Genomic DNA, 23338 nt, shown 5'->3' on the forward strand with positions numbered 1-23338 from the left:
GTTAGGTTGCCCAACTGGCCTGCTCCTCCTTTAGCACTTACCCTTCACTTTCTCAGGTGATGATGGTGGGTGCTGTGCAGACTCCTATTCCATTTGTGTTGCTGCCATTTTGTGTCTTGCACCCTCTAATTTGCAAAAGTGGCTGGGAGCCATAACATGGTTTTGAAGTGGCTGCACTGGTTTCTCACCCCCTTGCAAGTATTTAGAAGTCGTTACGGCCATGTGTGAGAGAACTACGTATGCGCTCTGGCAGCGTGAGTGGGAGGCACAGGGGATGTCTAGCACGGTTCTGATTAAATCAGTTTAGCTGCAGCCAGGCAGAAGTTAGACGCGGCACTTCAGATGTTTGCCCTTCTGTGAACTGTGACATCTGGTCAGCTGCAAAACCTCTGCGGTCTTGCCATCTTGCCAGAGGACTGCTGCGGGTACCCACCTCATCCTGAAAAGATTTCCCTTACACCTTTGTCCTATATTCAAGGAAATGATCATCATGCTGGCCACAGTAAGTAGTCCACTGACTTGTAGGTAGGAATACCCAGTTTGCTATTTAAAGATGCTAGCAAGCTTTTTGAGCTGGAAATCTCTGAGTGTGTTTAACTTCCTGGATTCCATCTCGTTTTGGCCCTGATCCAGGCTCTGTTTTCAAGTTAAGCATTTCTATTTATAATGCTTATGGAAAAGCAGGATTTGTTTCTTGCACTGAAAACATTCAGAAGAAAACCTCTATTATTTTTTTAACATTATTTTTTTCTCTTCTGTGACTCACCAAGGGGGTTTGATGTCCCACTTACTCAGAATTGCAGGAAACAAAATTATAGGCAACTGGATTTATAGTGGGACTGAGCCTTTCCCTTGGGGGACTCTGGATCAGCTACATGCCTGCTGGAAGGGGTGTTTCATGGGCAGTTGTTAGCAATAGACGTCTGTGGCTACACCATTACAGCCATTATACCATTGTAGCTGGTGCTCTTGCAGAGGTAAGGTTCCCATAGCTTAGCTGCATGCTTTCCCTCCTAAATCTGACGCTATGCTTCAGCTGAAATACTATCTGCCTCCAAGCATGTGTACAGAAAGAGGCTTTTTGTGTTTTTAAACCCAGTGGCTAAATTGTAGCAGAAAACACGCCTTGCTCCTTCCATGATGCTGAGGAGTGACAGGCTGCCCCATGCTGTGCCCCCTTGCCAGGGGAGTCAGAAGCAACATCTTCCTGTTAGATCCCTTGCTCTAGCGTGATACTTCTAGCTCTTTGCACAGAAGTGACTTCTAAACACAACCTTCTGAGAAGCTGTACTGTAAAATATCAATGTTGTGTACAAAAGCATGTTTTACCTTTCATGCATTTTTGTTTCCTGTGTTAGCAAAAGAAGATTGACATGGAAACTCAGACACTGCCTTCTCACTGTTGGCATCTCTCTGCTAATTTATACATTTTTACCCTTTGCTATCATTTGCCTTGGTATGATTCAATGCATATGTGGCCCCAGGAGGAAAGAGTTAAAGGTGAAGCTATACTTGGAAATGTCATGGGTAAACACTTAAAACAAGGCCACTCTGAGTAATGTAAAACCACATCTGTACTGCAGGTAAGAAAGATGATTACAAATTGTATATTGGTCTGCATAGCTAGAAAATACAGCTATATATCTATAGGAAAGAGAAGCACTACAAGTTCAGGTTGGAAACTATTCATTTTGCTAGGGCAATGGGTGTTTGCCATACCCCACTCCTCTCCCAGGCTGGCTTAGGTCTCCTGTAAAGAAAAAAGTTGAGGTTTCTATGGTATGACTTTATCAGGAAAACACAAGTGAAGAGTTTTAAATTAGAGCAATCTCATGATAAGACAGCTTTTACTAATGATTACATGGTTTGCAACCTGGCTATAGCCAGATCCGATCCAAAGCCTGCCATGACTTGGAGCTGGGACAGAGTTTATTTTCCTTCAAAGAAAGATCAGTGTTGTGTATTGTGTGCGGTAGGTGATTTTCTGCATCCTGTTACAATACAGAAGCTGGTAAGTAATGTCCAGTTTGCCAGTGAGGTATATTACAGTTCTTCAATTTCTAAAGTATCTGCCAAAAAGGTTGTTAGAAACCTTACAGCCTACACAGCTGCTGGCAGAGCGCGACCTAGGAGGGCATGGCAGGCATGGTTTTCACTTGTCATAGGGAAACAGTCATGCTGTTGTCAGTTGTTATAGCCAACTGCTGCTATAAAACATCATGCCAGGCAGTGTGGGCAGGGCTAAAGGTTATTTATTTGAAGGCAGGTAACATTTGGCACACTAAGGGTCATGGCAGGGGATGGGTGAGATCAGTGGCTACAGAGTGTCTTAAGCCCAAGGACACTGGAGGTCTGGTCCAGCCACTTTGCCTGGAGCACTGGAGACTCTCCTCATCCCAAAAGCTCTGTCTGTCACACATCTGTGTACGAACTCACCTTTTTGTGATACTGCAGCCCTGTTTTGCAGATGCTTTTTTTCCCTCAGTAGCTGTCATGCTGGGCTGGACAACGGCTGTTTGCTACTTACCCAGATTTAAACCAGTTTTGGAGATGCTGCTTCCTGGTACCCATCATCAGTCAGATTTTCCTCGGAATTCCCTTAGGAACCACTCCAGCGCTGCTGCAGTATCACACATCTGTGCCTCAGATGAGCTGGAGAGCCCTAGCAGCCAAGGGAAACACCAGCCTCAAAGGCCTGAGTCCAGCAGTGCCCCCTATCTACCATGGATAAGCTATCTGCAATTGTTTATTTATCTTTCACTCACTGGGATTAGAAGGCCTTTAGTTTCCAGGAACGAGCCCTGTCCAGGAAACACTTGCCGTGAACTCTGCTTTGCCTCAAAGCTGTCTTCCCTATAGGTATTAAAGGTATTCATTTACTAAAGGCATTAATTTATACCAGGTTTTGGTTGATTCAGGTATCTCATTATGGGTGGGTCAAGTTTTCCTTTATTCAGGGCTATAGCATGAACCTTTCCTTGCACTGCTTTGTGATAACCTTGTCTCCCTTTTTTCTTTTTGCTGCTCAGCTATAAAGCAAATTCAGAGAACATGTATATGGATATATATATTTTTTTCAGTAATGTATCTCTTTATGTTAAAATTCAGACACGTGCTTTATACCAAAACAGATGCCAAAAGAGACTCAATATTCATTTCTGCTTTTAAGAAAAAACTGCAGCTGTCAGGGCTATGTAACCAGACACAGTGATTTTAATGAATCTTTACAACTTTGTCTCCCTGCTGACACTCAAGATAGTTTTGCAGGCACATCAGTGATCTTTCTGTCAATGGCCTCTCACAACAGAATCCAAGAAATTTCAGAGATTTCCAGGGGTTAAAAAAACAAAGGAAGAAGGAATGATGGTGTCTTTACAGTGTCATGTTAAATATGGCAAGCTCTCCACCAATTTTCTGCCATGTGCATTTGTTCTCCCTGGTCTTCACAACACTTCCAGTTCCAACAGCTCTCCCATTCCACAGCACTGACTGCTCTCCTAAGATTTGTCCACTGCCAACCTCTGCTTTGTAGTAAGAAAGACCTGTATAATTTTCAGAGATTCTTGAATAAGAGGAGTCTTTAGCAAGAGTCGTTCAGTCCTGATTTCACCTGAGCTCTGTTTTTCACGCAAATGCTTCAATTACTCTTCCTTAGTCTTCCTGCAGCCACAGGCTGCGCTGGCACATGAAGTCATGCTTATAGTAGCCTTCTGTTATCCACTTCTTTCTCTGCTACTGTGTGGTCCTTCCTGCAGCAAATGCAACTGGCCGGTGACAGCCTTTGTCAGAAATGGGTACTGTCACCTCCTATTTGAGCAAGTCTGAATATATATTTCTTCTGGTGAGCTTTGTGTTCAGCTTGTCCTTAGAATCAGTCACCTTTACATTAAAGAAAACACTGCTTCTCCACCAAGAAGCCAAGAACCAAGAACTACTTAGATGATTTTCACTGTTACTGATTAAATTTTAATTAATTTTCTTAAAAAAAAAAACCAAGAAAAAAATCTCCAACCTAAAAAATCAGTTCCAAATTCAAAACAAGAAGAGTGTGAAGGTACATAATATTATTTGCAGAGGATTACTTGATTCAGGTTAGAATTTCAAATGATGCTGTAATCAGGGATCTGAGATTTCAATCTGGGTATCTCTCTGCTTAATACAAATCACATCTTTGTCATGAGCCAGATTTGGTGCCCAAAACATCAATGCTAATTAGAAAATTTCATAATAGACTCAAGTATTACTTATTGTTACCTTCTTAAGTTAAATATTTTCAGCCTATACTTTTTGTGGAGGGGAATTGCCTTTCCACTTCCCTTCCTCACCCACCTTTTCCTTTTAAGGAAAGTTTTTACAAATTTTTCCTCTTTTGTTTTATGTTTCCCTTTCAAAAAATGCTCAAAGTGGAAATGTTGCACATTACTTGTAAGTATACTAGATCACAAGAATGTAAAAATAACATCCTATGTAAAGGTAGGAAGAAAAATACGGAAACAAAAGCTGATATCTCTGAAATGAGATGCAATGGTGTCTGTGTCTGATTCTCACATCAAATATTTTAACTGGTGAACCTGCAAAAATATAGAGTGAGCTGCGGTGACATAAATTGCTAACACAAGTTAAATCCATTCTAATGATTTTCTAGGCCTAAGAAAGAAAATTCTCTTGAAAACAAGAAAATACATTTTCTGTTTGTTGTTCTTTAAACTTTGAGGGAAATTTATCCCAGAGTCTGCCATCCTAGTGTGCCAAAACTGCTAAACAAGTATCTTTGATATGTTTTTGCATCTAGAACCCTGTGTAAATTACCAAAGGCTCCCTGTCCAAAGCGCTGGAGAGCAGGTCTTTGGAACTGAATCCACAGAGAACAGGATTCTTGTTTACTTAAATTAACTGATAAGAAAGCACATATCCAGCTTATGCTTTCAGTCTTGCTTCTCTTCTGGGCTGAGGCTGTACTTAGCAAAGATGGCTCTATACAGCTGGGTGCTATATCCTTCCTACTCTTGGAAGGGTATCCCAGGGAGGTAGAGAATAAGGGTTTGAATCCGCTCAAGTTGAGGTTTCTCTCTTTCTGCAGAAGAGCTCTAACTCGAGGTACTGTAGACTAAAGGAGGAAAAGGCATGTAGGGAACCTTACTGTGAATAGTGGTTATGCACTTTGACAAAGGCTTTTAGTACTATCAGTCTGCATTTAATTGCATAAATCTCATTCAAGTCTCTTTCTGGGTATGAATGCATCTTCCTATGTGGGCCTCCATGTTTCTGTATCTCCAAGAATAGTTACAGTTGGAGAAGAAATTCCTCAGAACCTGTAAAACACTATGGTGATAACCTGGGCTGTCCAAGGTAACTCAATGAAATATGGTCGAGCATCTGGTTCATGTCTTTTCTGGGCTTGTGGTAGTAATAGTATTACTTTACATAGGGATAGTAGCAAAAATGTCCTTGAAGTTGTAGAATGTAACTTGGGATGAGTTATGATTGTTACATTTCTTTGGGCAGTGCGTACAAAAAGCCAATAGCACTTTGCAAAAGGTAGTGGCGGTTGGAAGATTTGGAGAAGAATGCATTGCTCACCTGTTCCGGCTGGACTAGAGAAACAAGTGAAACAAGAGTCTACACAGGAGTCTGCTTTAATCCATCATTCTTTTTATGAAGCATCACACAGCATTTTCACCAATTAGCATTTGACAGCAGTCTAAGTAAGGGCCCCAGGGTTATTTAAGGAAAAAAGCTGGCAACCTATTTCATAGTCACTGACTCCTCACTTGGCAGCATCACTCTTGGAGGGCTTGGATAGTACCCAGCAGTTGCTGACCTATTTGAGGAAAATCGTGTAAATCTATAATCCAGCGGTAAATCTGAAAGACAGAAACATACCACATCTGATTAGCAACACAACCCATATCACATAAAATATAAGCCTGTAGTGAATAGCAGTACTTCTTAAGACCTTGAGCTGTTTGCTCACTAGCTTTAGAACTCAATCAGATTTTGTGATTACATATTTACTGGATGTGTTCATCTGTCCAAAGGATTGACTTTCAGAGTTTACTCAACTGCAGCAAAGGATATTCAGTTCCTTGATTGCTGAAATAATGCTAGTCATAGAAAATGATTTAACTAATACTGGAAAAGTAAACAAAAATCTCTTTGAGCCTAGATGGCCTTTTCCCACTAGAACACTTTCACATTCATTCTTCAATTTGTCACCTTTCTCTAGAAATCAGAAATCTACTCATAAGAGGGCTACGTTTAAAACAAAAAAGTCTGTTTGTTTTTTTGGTTGGGTTTGGTTTTGGTTATTATAGCAAAATTCCCCAAAGGCACCTGCTCTTAGACCTTTCTGGAGTCCAGTGTTAACAACATCATTTTGTATTAATTCTTAGAAATCTGCACTTGCAACTTGGCGTACTCATCACTTCCAGTTTGTAAAGAACACTGAATGCATTAAAATAGTTCTGAACAGTCAAAGCTTTCTTTTCTGTAGCTTTTTAAAAAAACCTCTTTGCTGCCAGCAGTGACCCACCCACCCTCACAGCCAGAAAACCGATACTTCCCATGCTCACATCATATTCAAAGTTCAAGGAACCAAATTAAAGCCCCACACAAATGAGACTTCATTCACAAAACAATTACCCTTACAATAAATGAAAAAAAAACCTAAACCAAACAAAAAGCCAAAAAATGGTTAGCTCCTCTCCAGCTTGTCTGTTTAGAACCAAAGCAAAAGATAAAAACGATTGCTCAGCTCATCTGAACAGTAATTTATTAATGACAACTGTTATCTTTTTACTTTGGAGTAAGTTTGGGGCAATAATATCCTATCAGTGTGCTACAATTCTTTTTTTTTTATTTTTTTTAATATTTTTTTTTTTTTAGCAGTATTTGTGAAACAGAAAACGCGATCTTAGCAGTTTTGGCACAAACAACAGGAAGTTCAGGTCTGTCTCACAAGTGATTCACAGGCAGGCACCAGGACAGCATCCAGGTCTGCAGCTTTAAAGCCATACTAAACATAACTAAAGCAAGCAAATTAGTATTTAGATCCAGCTGAAAAATCACATAGAGGCTGGAATGAAGTGCGACTGGGAGGAGACTTGACTGGAAGTAAATTACGCTTTATTAAGTGGGTTACTTCAGCTTGTCAGAGTACATTTTCTCATTTGGTTGGAGTAGAGCACAGCACAACAAGCAGATGTTTTTCTAGTCGGCAAAGGCCCAGTGGATTTACTGGCTGCTGAGTCTATTTATGACAGTTTTGTTTAAAACAAAGGTTTCCAAAATAACAAATAATAATGAAAAAGAAGGCAAGTATTTCTGAATATCTTTATGAGCTATAAAAACACATACCATACAGTTATTTTTATATAAAAGCTTTCACTAGCTTTTTAGTCTAGCAGTCTGGAGTCTCCCAAGAGTAGTTTAACCAAAGAGAAGCACAAATGGGGCAGACTTGCTGCAGAGCTGCTTATGCTGAACAGAAGAATCATTTGGATCAAAATGGTCATTTTGCTGATATTTCCTGTTAAATTAGCTTTACACAATCAGTTTAAACACCAAACCCATACAATAGACAATGCGTAAGACTCCAAAAGAGAATAATTATCTTTTTACATATTCAAACCCCAATCTATCCATTTAAATATTGCTTTAGTCGGAGCAAGCTGACTTTGGAAGATGACCAGAAGGTACTTATATTTAAAATGTTGCCCAAGGCATCCCTGAAAATTGCATGAAGCATGAACCTGACACTATTCTTCACCTATGAAGCAGATTTTATGTATCACATAGGAAAAATCTTCCAAGTATTTCCATTTTTTTTTCAGCAGTGATTTTATTTGCTGCATCTGTTGCATCTGCTTTGCCTAGAATATGCAATGTTTTATATTATTGCTTGATTTCTGATAAAATCTGGACTGATCAGAAAGGCATACTTAGAATCTTAGTAACTGTAAATAAAAACACAGGGGGGGGACACCTTATAGCAGTCTTACAATACCTAAAGTGGGTCTACAAGAAATCTGGAGAAGGATAAAACAAGGGATAATGGGTTTAAATTGAAGGAGGTGAGATTTAGATTAGGTATTAGGAAAAAATTCTGCACTACAAGGGTGGTGAGGCACTGGCACAGGTTGCCCAGAGAAGTTGTGGCTGCCCCATCCCTGGCAGTGTTCAAGGCCAGGTTGGATGGGGCTTTGAGCAACCTGGTCCAGTGGCAGGGGGGTTGGAACTAGATGATCTTTAAGGTCCCTTTCAACTCTAATCATTCTGTGATTCTATGATGCTATGAATAATGTGAAGAATACAGGGATAAAATGAATATTTTATTTTTTTTTTTTTACTGGGGGAATGCAAAATCCATTTACTAAAAAAAAAAAACCACCCCAGAAAATCCAGAAACTGTCATAGATGAAGACTGCTCATTTAAACTAAGTTGTTTGAAAACTTTTAAACTTAAAACAAAATGCAGTTGCCCTGGATTGCAAAAGTATCATGTGAAATGTACAGCAATGTTCAATCCATCTTCTTTTGATGTAAATGGCAGTGGTATCACTAGGTGCAACAATACTGTCTCATCAACAAAAAACAGTGATACAGGTCTGCAGTCTGCCTCCTGGAGACAGCAGCAATTCATTTAATATCTGGTCTTACTCCATAGTATCACTGCAGACATAAAGAAATAAGCAGCTCCATTTTCACTAAACTGACATGCTCACACAAGCCACAGCTTGATGCAAAGGCATGCAAAAAATAAGATAGAGTACTTGATAATAAAAGCAGTCTCAGGAAAAAACCCCAACAAACAAGTGTTGCTTATTTCCAAGTTGTTTGTTTCCCTGTTTTTTTGCCAGTAGATTTCTTCAGGTTCTGCTACTGTGCATGCTCACAACTGCTGCTGTTATGGTAGACCTTTGCATCTTGGCACCCACATTCCACCTAACCCTGATAGAAAGTCCTAAAGTAGGTAGTGGGCAGATATCCAGTCCTCTCTGAGAGATAATTTGATAGCGAGGCTCTAATTGGCCCTAACCTACACTGATGATAAATTCAGCATAAAACTCATCCAACATTGCCACTATCCTAAAAAAAACGGACAACCCCAAACCCAAAACAACAACCCTGAACAAACTAAACAGCTTGAGGCTGGAAGAATTAACTAGCTGCCTCTACCCAATTGCTTCAGCACAATTCCAGAATTTTTCTGTCATGTAGGCAATTCTTATTTTGTTCCCAAGACACATAGGCTCTATACTTTTAGAGCTGTAGACTTTTAGAAGTAGGACATGGAGGGTCTCAAGATCTATGTCCTTTTCTAGATCTACAGAAATGTCAAGTATTAGATGTATCACCCTGAATTTCAGTCCCATTCCTTTCTTGAGCCTGATGCGAGTGATGAAAACCACTTCTTTTCTTTTGCAGTGACCATTCAGGATTATCAGCATTTCCCAAGAGCTTGCTCAACCCTCATGGGTTATATGGTGTAGCCTGAGCGCAGAAGCAGGAGTCCTGCCCTGCCCTACCTTGCCTAAAGGACTCCAGCAGCCTTGCTGTAAATAAAATGGCAGTGACGATATTTAAACAGCAACCACTGTCAGTAACTGTGTTTCAGCTGCTGTGTTCCAGTCATCCAGACCTAGGTATTAAGTGACATTAATTACAACATTGTGCTTTGATGCTTATGTATAATCATATCCACACATCTATTTAGGTGTTACGGATGGGTTTATTTCACAGTTATTAAGTTGACAACATCTCAGTTTCTGTGTGCTGTTCAGTTAGTATAAGCCAAGTAAATGAAAGCCACGAGGTTTTATCAGAAGAAAAATCAGAGTTCCATCTACAAGGAAGGAAAAGGAAACCGCAAGAAGAAGGGAAAACTAATATTCTCGATGAGTGATCAGGAAAATATTTGAGTAACTGAATGGAAGACAATTATAATCTAATCCAGACACAGGCCTGCTTGATAAACTCAATGCTCCCTTCTAATCTTCTTTTTTTCTTGAGATTTCCCTGAACCAATACATTAAGCAAATAACAATCTTAATCAAACTTTTTAGATGAAAGGCATTTTTTTCAATTAAAAGCACAGTCCAAGACTGAAACAGATTTGTCCCAAAATGCACAGCAGAAATGTCAGGAAACATTTTGCAATATTGACCAACAAAAGCAAAGCCAACATTTTTTAAGCATGACACCACAGCAGCATCCCTGTGACGAGTGAGAAGCTCTACAGAAAGCAGAACTCCCCTCCCCTCACTGAAATCTGCAGTCACCAGGGCTGGAGCCAGGCCCTGCAGAGACCTTCCAGTAAACAGCAGGGTTATGTTCTTAAGTGAATTCAAATATATCCTCCCATTTATCACCAAGGAAAAGGCACAGGGAAGAAAACTAAAACCTCTTTAGTGAAACACAAGTTTTAACTTGAAAAATCTTCAAACTACTTAATTGTGGCAAATCTCATAAAGCAGACAGCACTCCATCTTACAGCTCAGCATCCAGGTGGTGTGACTGCAGAGGCAGACTGTCAGTATCAATTCCACTCTTATAGGAATTCCAGTAATTTACATTGGCTTAGCAGCTTTACCATACGTTCCCTTGTATTTCAAGGTTGCTAATGAAGAAGAAGGAAAATACTAATTTCTTAACAGTAAAAATTTCTAATAATAATTCCTTAACAGTGACTGTAAGCACAGCTGCTGCAGGGGAGCTCACCCGTCTGGCTGTACTGTTGACCCTTTACTGCAAGTAAATGGTAATGCGTGTTGGGTTTGTCTGAATACTCAGTGTGTTTATCTCCTGACCCATTTCTACTTTATAACAGTCAAAGCAGTAAGAGCTCAGAGTGTGAGCGAGCAGACTAGTGGTAAAAAGGAAAAATACCCAAGGTCACAAGTAAATTTATCTGATAGCAGTTATTTTTAGCAAAACTTGTATGGCTGATTTTCCTAAACAGAAGGTCAGATGTTTGCTGTACTAAAACAAAGCTCCTGAATTACTGAACAAAAGGAAAGCGTTCCTTCTATCCTTACATGAAAGTCTGCTGCTGTCTACACACTCTGTGACTCAAAGGTTAGACAGGAGGAGGAAGGAGGGTATCTGTGCAGTGTTGTATGGGAAAGGGGGACTCTTCAGCATAGGTATACCTTATAGAAGGAAGTTGCTAAAACTCCTGAGTTTGGATGTAATTTCTGATATGAGCCAGTGCAGTTTATTTCTGGGTATCTAGGAATAAAGCCAATTAACTAAGCTCTTTAGAGGGAAGGCATTTTTCTTTTTTTTCTTCCGGTTAAATTCCTGGGCATCCTGAAATAAAGGAATAAAGACTAAAACTAGCCTCAGTGAAAATGCAGGTTTGCTGCTTTAATTGCACCTCCACGGGAGCTTTTGCCAACACAGGTGTATTAGTTGGAGATCATGCCTGTGGATCTGCCAGTAGACATCTGTAGCATGATCTTGGCTTGAGGAAGATCTTCACTGCCACTGGGGTTTATCACTGGTTACTATTCTGATGTATGTAACATGGAAGATTATGACATTGGAGAAAACCCAAGTGGCAAACTGTGGGGAGATGTGGAGTAGCAGCTTCACTGTAAGAGTTTTGCAGAGGGATGAGTGCCTGGAGGATAGAAAGACCATGCCATTGTTGCAATTGCCTGTGGTGTGCAGTTTCACCACAATTATCTTGGGAGTAACAATTAGCATTACTTTGGTTCTACCCTATGCCGAAAGGACTGCTGACAGAACAGCTGTGCACAAGACATGCACTGTACTTGCATCTGAGCCTGATAGAGTCTGCAGCAAAGGAAAATCTTAGAAATTCCTTTGCTGTTTTGCATTTATGAAAAAAAACCCCATTATTTGTATGTGAGAGAAATTTCTCCCATTTTCGTTTTAGTTTAAATGGTTATTTTTGGAGATCCGTGGAAAAGATAGCCCTGTGTGGTTCTTTGCTTGATCTGGAACTGATCAAAAGAAAGAATTGGATCATAATATTTTTAAATATTTACATGAAAACTTAATCTAAAAGAAATTCTAGGAGAATGCCAAGATCCTAGTAGCAGGTGTTAGTCTTTTAGGAATCTGTTAATTAATTTCTGTTGGAATGACTCATCCTGGATCTAAGGGCGGCGGGAAGGTCTTCTGAGGTAATTAAAGAAGTTAGCATGAAAAGCGATTGTTTGAGATGACAGGTATTTCTGATTGATTAAGAAATAAGTTGCATTTGAGACTGTGCAGGGGCTATATTAAGATAAATGCGGTGATGATACACCCCTTTACTTTCATTTTGAGGTAAACTCACCAAGATCTAACTTACTCTTCAAAGTTGGGTTAATGTTGTCATGTTTCCCTCTCTTGTAAAACAAATGCTTTCTTTCCTTTTCTCTATTCTTTTTTCCTTTGGATGGTTTACAAACATTGGTTACCTTAAGGTAAAAAGCCACACACAGAGACACATTAAGCCTCTATTGGGTTTTTTGGTGTGTTTTACCATCTAAATCCAGAGGGAATATGTTAGGCACCAATCCAGAGTACATAAATGCTGCCAGCAACTTTTTCTTGTACATGTGAGGTTGCAGGTTGTGTAAAATTCCAGCCTGGTCAAAGAAATATTTCCAGTATTTCTAATACTTGGTGACTTACCTATTTCCACATTTTTCGCACTTAAAAATTATCAACACTTCGTATTACCAACCAGTGTTTTTAAAGAAGTGATGTAAACCCACCTCATAAGTCTGCGATCTAGTCAAACCCCAATTACAGCTATAATTACAGCCTGCAAATGAAATTATGCTGCCTGAGTTGAAGGATAACTTTAAAACCCTTTCTTAATGAGTTGCTCATGAGTTCTCCCTTTAATCTTTTAGAGGCAGCTGTACTTTGACATCTCACAGAGCAGAATAACGATGGCAGGAACATTTCTGTCAGTTATTGGGTAGGAAGTAATCTTTCAGGTTCTGCATGATTTGACACAGCCTTCAGGGGCACAAGTCAGTACACCTTTCTGGAGGAAGACAGAAAGGCTGATCAAACTGTAGTACACTGAAAGCTGTCCTTTCTATGTTGAAAATTACTACCAAGGAGTCAAGTCATTTGGAAAAGCTGGGGTCTCAGACCCTTTGGGTCAGGAAGACTTTTTATAAGCTAGTTCTTATTTACTGAATAATAATTTGTTATGGTTGAAATGCAGCTGATTGTTGATTTCAGTTATATTTTGCAGCTGAAAAGAAGAAATGCATTATATTTGTCTGTTCTGTTGAATATGTTTTTCTTTCTGTTAAATGAAGAACACTGAAACTAGCGTCCTGGATCAGGGATATAAGATTTACATTATCTGATGCTTTTCAACTTACTTTTCAACTTAAAGATGCTGTAAATACATTCAGAACATGTATCTTCTCTCTAGTAATTTATCTTTGCTACCTGTTTTTTCACTCTCATCAAAACCTCAGAACCAGGAAGCCACAGAAATGTTGTTGTGTATGTATACCGATTTTCAGCAAATGTAAAAAATATATTTCTTGCATAAAAAAAGTTTAATTATAAAAATGACCTCTTTAGACTTTTAATAGCAATTACTATTTACAGCAGCTAAGCCCCAAAGCAGTTTAAATCTTCAGAGTATTTTGATAAACTTAGTCTTTAGATGATATCATATAGATATAGATACCTTTTTACACTGTAGCTGCTAAGTAAAAGCATGGTTTTAAGATGAAGTATTAAATAGAACAAGTTACTGCTAATTAACAAGTAATGTATAATACAGATAGTTCTATACATTTAAGGAAATTCTATGCTATTATTGTATTATTTGAATTATTAAGAACACGTAATTATCACTCTAGTTACAGGAAACCCTAATTTAATTTTAACAGGAGCAGGATTTGACTTTAAATGATGTAATGTCAATGAAAAACATAGTACTAATGTATTAAAATATGGGTGATTTTAATCTTCAACTATAATTATGAATGATACTGTTCAGGATAGAGAAGTGAATATGCAGCTACATGGTTAGTGAAATTCATGAATCCATAGTAATAGTTGATGAAAGGGCATTCACCTTTATAATACATGTTTAAGAAAGAGCCTGAAGTTTGCAATTTGTAGTTGATCTGTGACGGGCAAACCCGGCTATCTGCAACCCATGTGTTGCCAGCGCTGGTGCCCCAGCCACAGCTTCCTTGGGCTTTCCACTGTGCAGATAATTTGCAACTCTAAGCAGAAACATGAACTTCTTTGCCATGGTTCACTGGCAGTTTTATCATTATATTTATACAGCAAGCAGGCTGTTGACTCAGACTCCTGCAGAAAGTGTCAGGGTACAGATCTGTAAGTGTCTTTAAAGAGACAGCTTTGGTGAATTATAATGGAGATGTTTCTCTTGTACTAACTAACTGAAATAACAATAAGGTGTGAAGAAAAACTAATGCACCTGTATGGGCAAAGCATGGTAAGATTTCATACAGCATGTGAGATTTAAAAGACTGCATTATCCTCATGCATGACACAAGCTTGGTTATCAAATCACCAAGATGGAATAAGCTCTGTCTCCACAGCACATTTACCATTGAACTTATTCTTCTCTGAAACTCAAGAGACTTGCAACTTTGCTCAATCTCCTATACTTGCTTGCAGTAATTTTTAACCCTATGACAAACCTCACCACTCAGAGGTTAGAGAAGTTCAGGAGATCAGGTTAAGTAACAATCATGAAATTTAAAAAAGGGTGGTGTTTTTTTGGGATTCTCCTTATTAGGATTTAGACCCCACTTAAGCTTTTTGCAATGAAGAAAAAAAATCCCAACTTACTAAAATTCCCCCATAAGCTCTGAAATTCCAATTACTCATCATGGAATTTTTTGAAGTGGTACTTTTATAAAAATACCAGCCATAATGGGATTTAAATGAAAAGCATTAGCTTGAAATATTATGTATCAATTTTGGAATCAAAGAATTGTTTAACCAATACCTATCTGTAATGATAGCACCAGCTACTGTTTACCAACTTTTTCCTACAGAAATTTGCTTAGTAAATAAGATATTATTTAGATTTGATCTTCTTTGTAAATCAGGGAGATCTTTTGCAATTATTGTTGGAATTCCTGTGTGATGCAGGACATATAATCATTTACATAGGTGTCTGGAAATTTGATCAGATGGCTACAGCACAAAAGTAAAGTTCAGGTTTTCAGGAATGGCAGATAACCTCTCTCATGGATGGCTCATACCAAACTCTCTGAAGTGGAGGAGGATGTATCAGAAACTGATTTATGCAAAATGTCATTTTTCAGACAGACCCTACATATTTAATTTCCATATGTGAGCTTGAATGTAACATTCCCATGGTAATGGATCCTGGTTTGGAAATTTTATTGTGCTTGAAAATGGTCAAAATCTGTAAGCGAGCTGCAAATGAGGAGAGATTCAACAGCAGAAAAGTGAAGAAATGGATGTGTGATCAAGGCATGTAGAATAAACAGGAGTAGGGGCATTGGCTTCTATTCCTTTAGTAACCATGTATTGTCAGTATAATCATGAACTCATCAGTTTTCTAATACTTGAGAAAAACTTCCCTGCTTACTGAATGTGGGTAAGGAGAATTAGCTCATAGAAGACTTGCAAAATACTTAGGAAACTTTCAGCTTAGCTCATCTTCTCCTACTATTACAAAGATATATCCATAATGTTACTCTTCAGTTAAACCTTTCTAGTGTCACCTCAATGTCAAGGTGATAACGTCTTAAATGACATTATCTGATTGACCTTTACCTGATTTCCACTGTGAACTGTGGAAGGGACACAAAAGGTATTAGAGAGGATTCTTTCTGTCCTTCGGGCAATTCTAATAATAAACAAAACGTCCTTTTTCATGCACAAGGAGAATGCAAGTTCCTGTTCAAGGACTGTCAGGGGAGCTTAGATAACAAACTATGACGCAATAATCTGCAATACCACTAATACTTTCCTTGCCAGAGGTGACATTAAAGTTCACAATTTCTGATGCATCTTTGAATGCAAACACCTTTTGAGTCAGACACTGAATTTTTAAGTAAAGATGATGACAGAAGACAGAAGAATGACTACATTCATGAACACAGAAAGCTAATCCAGAATGGATTGGATTATTTTTCACAAAGTTGTCTTTTCCTAATTACATATACAAATTGTGTATATGCTCTGTTATTTTATACTTTGAATGGCCAAAATTGCAACAGCAGCATTCCCTGTGAAACCCTTTTCCTGCAATGCTCTTTGCATCAGATTAGTTACATGTATAAATTCTTCAGGTGAACTATCAGAAGGCATCTGCACCAAACTTAAAACATCTCGGTGAAAGAAGAGAACCATCTAAGATGTTTCTCTTGCAACTTCTCAATCCAGATCTACAGTTTATTTTTATTTTTTTGACATATTTCCTCTATTTAAAAAAATGGAAACAGGCGTGGAGGTTTTACTACTGAAAATGAATTTCTGATAACTCTCTCAAAAGAATTCTCCTATGAACTTTGATGACAGTGGGTTATTTTGTAAAACATCGAATAGCTCCAATAGCTTTTGGAGTAGTTTTTTTCAATGAAAAATGTCTCTTCAGAAGTAAACCAAGCTGTTCTTTATGCACAGATATATGTTGCATCCAAACAATATGAACCAATTTTAAAGTTAGCACAGCAGTAATTGTCTGCCTTTCACCAAATATTTCTGCAGATTGTAAACTGCTGGGATACTGAATTATACGTGGCACTTCCTATCACTCAGATAGATGTGAGACATCATGCTGATAGAGGCTGCAGCACACCTCTGAGGAGGCATCAGCTCATTTGGCTGGGTCGTGTTGGGCCGGGGCTGCCAGGGCTATAGCAGCTGGTGGCTGGGAGCTGGGCTCATAGGGTCAGCATGCAGGCAGCCTAGCGGCACGTCTGGGCTCAGGGGATCTTGAGGAAAGGCCTGTGTTATTGCAGCTTGGCAGTGGCAAGTCCTCTACTGGTAATTAAAGTAGATGAATAGAAAAGGAAAAGCTGGAGCGCATCAAACTCACATAACCCATTTGAATCTCTTTTAGCTAGTTATTCCCAAATAGCTGCAGTTGAACTATGACTTACAACTGCAGCCAAAAACTTCAGGGCTTGGCAAAGCAGGGGCTCTCACAGCTTGCTGTGACAGGAGTCAGACAAGGTATTCGAGAGGATTCAGGAATTCCTCAACATCCATAATAATGAACATCTGCTCTTCAGTACAAATAAACAAAAAATACCACTCTCTGTAAGAAGCCAGAGATGTTTTCTTACCTTCATCTTTGAATCTGCTTTCAGGCACACAGCTGCAAGTTAAAAATGTTATTTCTCCCCTGTCCTTTAGCTCTGAGGGATAGCTTTTGCAGACACCAGCCCCTGTCCCTGCCCCAGTCTGACACAGCAAGGGAGCGCACACAGTGTCCTTTCTAATGGATGAGCAGACTTTGCAGGTGCTCCAGTGCTGATGACAGGCAGCTATCCGGTTCACTGATTTACACAGATAGGTCTTTCTGGTTCTCACCCCTTCATCTGTAGCTAGAAACTTGGTGGTATGTTTTGTGGTCTAGAGCCTTTGCTAGCTCTGCAAACTGAGCTGTGGTTGCAGGGTGCTGGCTGGGAGGCAGTTTCACAGTGTGGCTGACCCATGTGTTTCCTCAAGGCCAATGCTTCCAAAGCAAACTATAGAATGACTCTGGGAAAGGTATTGGAAGGGAGTTTTACAGAAGTTACCTCTCCCTTGGCAAATGACCCTGGTATATTTGGGCTTTGTACCTTCAGGCTGAAATAGAGACTGAAACATGGCAAATATCTGAAGCATAAATAAATTGTGGCATAATATGAGTTTTCTGCTTTGAGATATCCTCACAGTGTACACACAGGTGTATAATACAGTTGCAAAGGACAGGTCTGTCATGTGTTGTGGTGTAGAAATAACTGCTGGGCAAATCTGAAATCCTGTCTTGGAACAACTTTTTATTCTTTGGAGTTACACATGAAATAGGCAACAGATGCTGAACAGAAGGGGTTGGTAAATTAAATGCTTACTGTGTTCTTCATATAGGTAAGCACCTAATTAATTTATTCCTTTAGATATGGTCTACTGATAAAGTTCAATAAAGCAAAATGATTGCGGATATATAGATACAGGGTCTTCACCACCACTTTATAATCCAATGATATGTACTGCAGTTGTAAAGTTATTGCAGGATTACGGCTACAGCTATTGCTAGGAACCATCCAAAATAATGTATGGTCCCTCCAGGGCTGAAAATCAGTGGAGATCAGAAGATCAGCCATAACTGAAGCTTTGATGCAGCTTTGATGTAAGAAGGTAGAAAGCTTGAGCTGGATTCTCAGGTGAATTCTTGGAGAACAAGACATTACTTGTGATTGCCTTGTCTTCCGAATAAGGAATATGTTTTAGGCTGCAGCTCCATCCATAATGACACAGCTCCAAAAGCAGTATCACACGTTGAGAGAGAGAGAGAGAGAGAGAGAGAGAGAAAGAGAGAGCGCGAGCCACACCAGAAAGAAACATATTTGGAAGTGTAAAAACCCCAGGTAACTTTGCATGTGTTTGTTTCCTACTGTAACTCACCATTAACTCACCATTGAAAGCAGAAACAGCAAAATGCTGTGGGGAAGTCCTTGCCAAGTTTAGGAACTAATCTAAATGCTGCATCTTATTTCTAACCTAGGATAAATTAAACATCTAGTGTTTGCAGAGACAAACAGTAAATGGTGTATAAGACAATTATTAAAAGAACAACCATCAAAGTAATTAATAGCCACTAGCATTAACTGTTATGTGAAATGAACAGAGTATTTTTGAGTGTATTTTAGATACATGTAATCTCAAAGACAGATTTACAGTATTACAAAGTTACTAGGAATACTACACATTCATTAGGAAAAAACCTGCCATCTTCCTTACCTGCTATTGCTTCAAGACTAGGGATTGCAATAGTGCTGTAAGTGCTAATACATTTACAGGACCACGTGCGAACTAAGGTTTCCTCTGCATTTTCCAGGCCTGACAATCTGTCCATGAAGAAAGAGCCCCACTGTTTAGATACAGAGTAAGGAGCTTTCAGCTGATCCCCCTGAAAGAAAAATAAAAAAAAAATATGTAATTTAAAAAAAAGTAAAATAAAATTCTTTCTCTACCCAACCACAAGCATTAGTTTAAGGAACTCCAGAATTTCTCAAATTTACTGGAAAAATGGTATCTCAGGAGCAATGTGACTTTAAAATGTTATAATTCAAACAATAACAGTCTTTTAACAATAACAATCAATTCCTCCCATAAATCCCCAAGCTCCATTTTACACAATTTATGGATTCCCTAGCACATAAAAAGACGGCTTTAAATATATTTCCCTTAAAAAAATTTTCTCTTTTCCCCATTTTTCTGTTTTTGATAGTGTGAATAGCCTGCTGCCTTTATCTGCTGGAAAAGCTAGGTAGCTGCAGCACCCATCCGAGACCTCCTTCCAGGAGAAAGGAGTCTCCTGGTGCTGTATGGAGTAACTATGAAGAACACATCATGCCACCTGTGTTGCGTTATCTGTTTCTGAGTTGAGGAATGAGTGAGAACAGAGCTGCAGGATCCATGGGGAGCCATCCAGTTGCCCAGGAAATTGTGAGTAAGTGATTTTTTTCATGTATATTTTCAGAAAACAACATGTAGACTCATTATGTTTTAAAGAAAGCATTAAAGCAGCATTGGGAAAGCTGATATTTTTAGCAGTTCATCTTGAAACCTGCTATATATTGCCAGAAAAAGCTCCAGGAGGCCTCTACAGAAAGATGAAAAAATGGAAAACAAAACGAAATACTATAGAAAATCTGTTCAAGTAATTTGTGTGCAAAGTAACTTTTCAGATGAACACAGCGTAAAATAACAGATATCCTAGCATGTGCCTCTGGATTCATGAAAAATGGGGCTTATTCAGCCTAGAGGAGAGAAGGCTCAGGGGAGACCTTAGAGCAGCTTCCACTACCAAAAGGGGTCTCACAAGAAACCTGGAGAGGGATTTTTGTAAGAGCCGGTAGTGACAGGATAAGGGGGAATGGCTTTAAACTGAAAAGAGGGGAGATTTAGATTAGATATTAGGGAGAAATTTTTCACTGTGAGGGTGCTGAGGCAATGGCACAGGGTGCCCAGAGAAGCTGTGGCTGCCCCATCCCTGGCATCGTTCAAGGCCAGGTTGGTCAGGGCTTGGAGCAACTTGGTCTAGTGCAGGGTGACCCTGCCCATGGCAGGGGTTTGGAACTAAATGAGCTTTAAGGTCCCTTCCAACCCAAACAAGTTTGTGATATGATATAATTTAACCCTTTTCTTAATAGTTTTGAGAATCTGCTGGAATAATTTGTGTTTATGACAGAGGTCTGTGGCTTCTGATCGCATGAAAGGTGTTGATCCAGCTGAACAGATCACATCAGTAAACACAGAGCCATTCTGTTTGTAATTCTGAATTAACAATTTTTTCTCTGAGCATAGCTGGGAGTGAGGAGGAAGCGTTGATTTGGGCAAGTATAAATAATGGTTTCTGTCTTCTGATATAAATAGGTTGGAAAAAAACCCCCGTATCTTTTGTTTCAAAACAAGTGGTTAACTTAAGAGCTGGGCTCTTTTGTGGTTTTGGTCGGAGTTTTTTTGCTTCACACATGGGGACAGCATCTTTCCCTCCCCCTCAAATGTTATCTTTCCATGCAAATCCTAGGATGTTAAGTCAGTTATAATAAAATGTAAGTGCTATGCTGAATTGAAATCTGTTTGCCAGCTGGATCGCACAAGTAGAAAACTCATAAGGCTACTAGAGCTGATGAAATCAAAACAACAACTGCAGTACTGGCCCACAGCATTTGCACAAAAGACAGGGCCTTGTTTACTGACAAAAATAAAAATCTGAGGCTTCTGCTTTTCAAAATGTATGACTAATATGACAGGCAATTAACATTGCAATCTGAGGAAATTAATTCATTTTTTAAGAGCTGAATCTCAGAGTGGGAATTTCTCCCCTATTACCAAGGAGTGAATTACATTTTGTATTTATAGCTCAAGCCCTTAGTAAAACCAAACCCAGCTAAGTATGAGATTTGTCATCGAGTCACCTGGTAGAGAACCCCTGCCATTTTGCTGCTGGCTTATCTCCACATGACTGGGATGGTTTGGTAGGCTAAACCTTGATCTCAAACATGGAAAGAGCTGTCAAAACTTTGCCCACATCCTTAGGAAGTACTGGACATTGCTCCCTTTCCATTCCTAAGTGATGCCTAGAACAAGTCCGTATCTCATCTGCAGCTTACACAGCCTGCAGTAAAGGACAGACCATGTACCATGAATCTATACATCTGTGAAATGAAGCAGAAGTCTCCTGTTAACATTGCTAGTCCTTACAAGCCTGGAGGCACACATTTGACAGTGGGGCTAGAAGCTCTGGAAGGTGCATCAGACACCCCTGTAGTCCCCAGACACGGGGTTTGCTCTTGCAGCATGACAGTAGATCCTGGGAAGTGCTGAGCAATCCTTCTTTCTTACGCAAAATCCCCAAGCATGTGGTTTGGTTTCAGGCATACTGGTGAGACAGTAACAGGTCAGATGTTGCTTGTGTCAGATGTGGGTACAAAGCTTCAAAGACTAAATCTAGACTTTAGAGAAATAAAAGGATGGTATGAGGGTTTCCCAAGTCCCAGGGCTTTCCACTAAGCTGAACCACCTGGAATCCTTACTATCACCTTTGCTTTATTAACTGCGGACAAATAAGGCCTGTTAACAGAGCAAACAGAACCTGTTAATAGGACCCTTGGGTAACACTGGTTTGTCAGCTTACAAATGACCTTTATAAAATACAAACAGGCAGGGAGCTGAGCTCTGAAGTTCTTCTACATTTGGTAGAGAGTTGAAAGAAAGAAGGATGTAAAGGAGAATGGAGTGGAAAATCAAGCTGTTGGTATTTTTTAAAGGCATTATTTAGATAGAGATATGCCATCATCTTTGTACCAAGCGCAGAGCACTAGGATTACTTCACTGCATTCAGTATGACAGATGGTACTGATGGCTGTATGCTTTGTGCCAAGCTAGTTAAACCATTATTGATTCTTACTGTCAGGAAAAAAAAATAAAAATCAATGCTCAAAATATGATTTTGCTGGTATAACAGCAAGTATTTGAGGTGTTTCTGCTAGCACAACGGTGCTGGTCACAACATTCAGATGTCACTGCATAACACATCCATGCTGTGTGTGCAAATGGGCAAGTCTGCCACCAGCCTAACTTTTGCCCAGACCCTGCCCCCCGCAAGTTATATGCAAATACAAAACATTTCAGGCTGTTCCTGAAAGTACTATCAGATTTGTGTTACAGATAAATGGGAATAAAGAGACAGAGGAAAAAGGCACAGAGTAATTAGCCTTGTCTATGGTCATGGCAAGGGAGTCCCTGAAATTTGGGAGGTATAAGGGCCCTGACCCCTCCAATAAGCCAATCACTAGCCAATACCATAAAAATTATTTTACTTCTAAATGAAAAAATATCCGTGTCTGCCAATAAATTCTTTGATTCCATTCATTCCTATAGCCCCAGGTTTTTTTTTTTTTTGCTGACTACCTCCTCTGTAATGGTTTCCCTCGAAATCCTAGGACAAATTCCAGCTTTTCTTCGAGTTTTCATTGATGAAATTGATCACATATTTAAAGAAAAGAAGGCAAAAACCAAGCCTGCAGCCAAGCAAACAAACCCCCAGATCTGGGGGGGATCTTGTTTGATATTTTCCCCCCTGCATGCTGCAATACACTTAGGAGTAAATTGCACAAATAGTTTTTAGTTTGCTATTCTCTTGCTCATTTGGTTATGACTCATATACTTGAAAGAACTGCAGTAGTTACCATAATTTCAGAATTATGTGTATCTGGCTAATATCATGCAATTAATTGAAGGGAAAAGACAAAAACCTGCTAATGAAAATGGAAATTACTAGCCTCCCAGTTTGTGTGTGAGGAGGTTGTTTATTTCCCATCTCTTCATTAGTGATGAAATAACAGTTAAACAACTGAAAACAGGTATTAGTAATTTATTTCAGAAATATGCAATTGCAAATTAGCAGTAATACTTTATTTAATAATATTTTATAAAGATTGACAGAAGGGAGGACTACATATTGTATGAAATTTTCAGTCCCTCTCTGCACACAGCATGGCATGGACAATCTGCAATAGCGGTGTATTTTTTTATTGCCAGTGAATGACCAGGCTGATGAACAAGACTAAACCTAATCTGTTACTGCCCAGTTTTCCAAAAACACCTGACACTGTAC

General features: G+C 39.2%; 1 protein-coding gene and 1 long non-coding RNA gene across 3 annotated transcripts in view; one reads left to right on the forward strand and one right to left on the reverse strand.

Annotated features, from left to right (window-relative positions):
* Positions 1-322: 322 nt before the first annotated feature.
* LOC136015285 (uncharacterized) overlaps positions 323-23338 on the forward strand; it is a 35792-nt gene continuing 12776 nt past the window's right edge. Inside the window, exons 1-2 of the long non-coding RNA XR_010613137.1 lie at positions 323-502; positions 19445-19666. This is a non-coding gene — a long non-coding RNA (uncharacterized LOC136015285). The remainder of the gene's footprint in view (positions 503-19444; positions 19667-23338) is intronic.
* The window catches only part of NT5DC1 (5'-nucleotidase domain containing 1), a 127629-nt gene continuing 109911 nt past the window's right edge, over positions 5621-23338 (reverse strand). For both annotated transcript variants that reach the window (XM_065681040.1, XM_065681039.1), the window contains 2 exons: positions 18955-19123; positions 5621-5864 (listed from right to left, as the gene is read on the reverse strand). In XM_065681040.1, the coding sequence (XP_065537112.1) occupies positions 5746-5864; positions 18955-19123 (288 nt within the window). In that variant the 3' untranslated portion in view covers positions 5621-5745. The remainder of the gene's footprint in view (positions 5865-18954; positions 19124-23338) is intronic.

Source organism: Lathamus discolor, chromosome 5, assembly GCF_037157495.1.
Source record: "Lathamus discolor isolate bLatDis1 chromosome 5, bLatDis1.hap1, whole genome shotgun sequence".
Classification (NCBI taxonomy): Eukaryota; Metazoa; Chordata; class Aves; order Psittaciformes; family Psittacidae; genus Lathamus; species Lathamus discolor.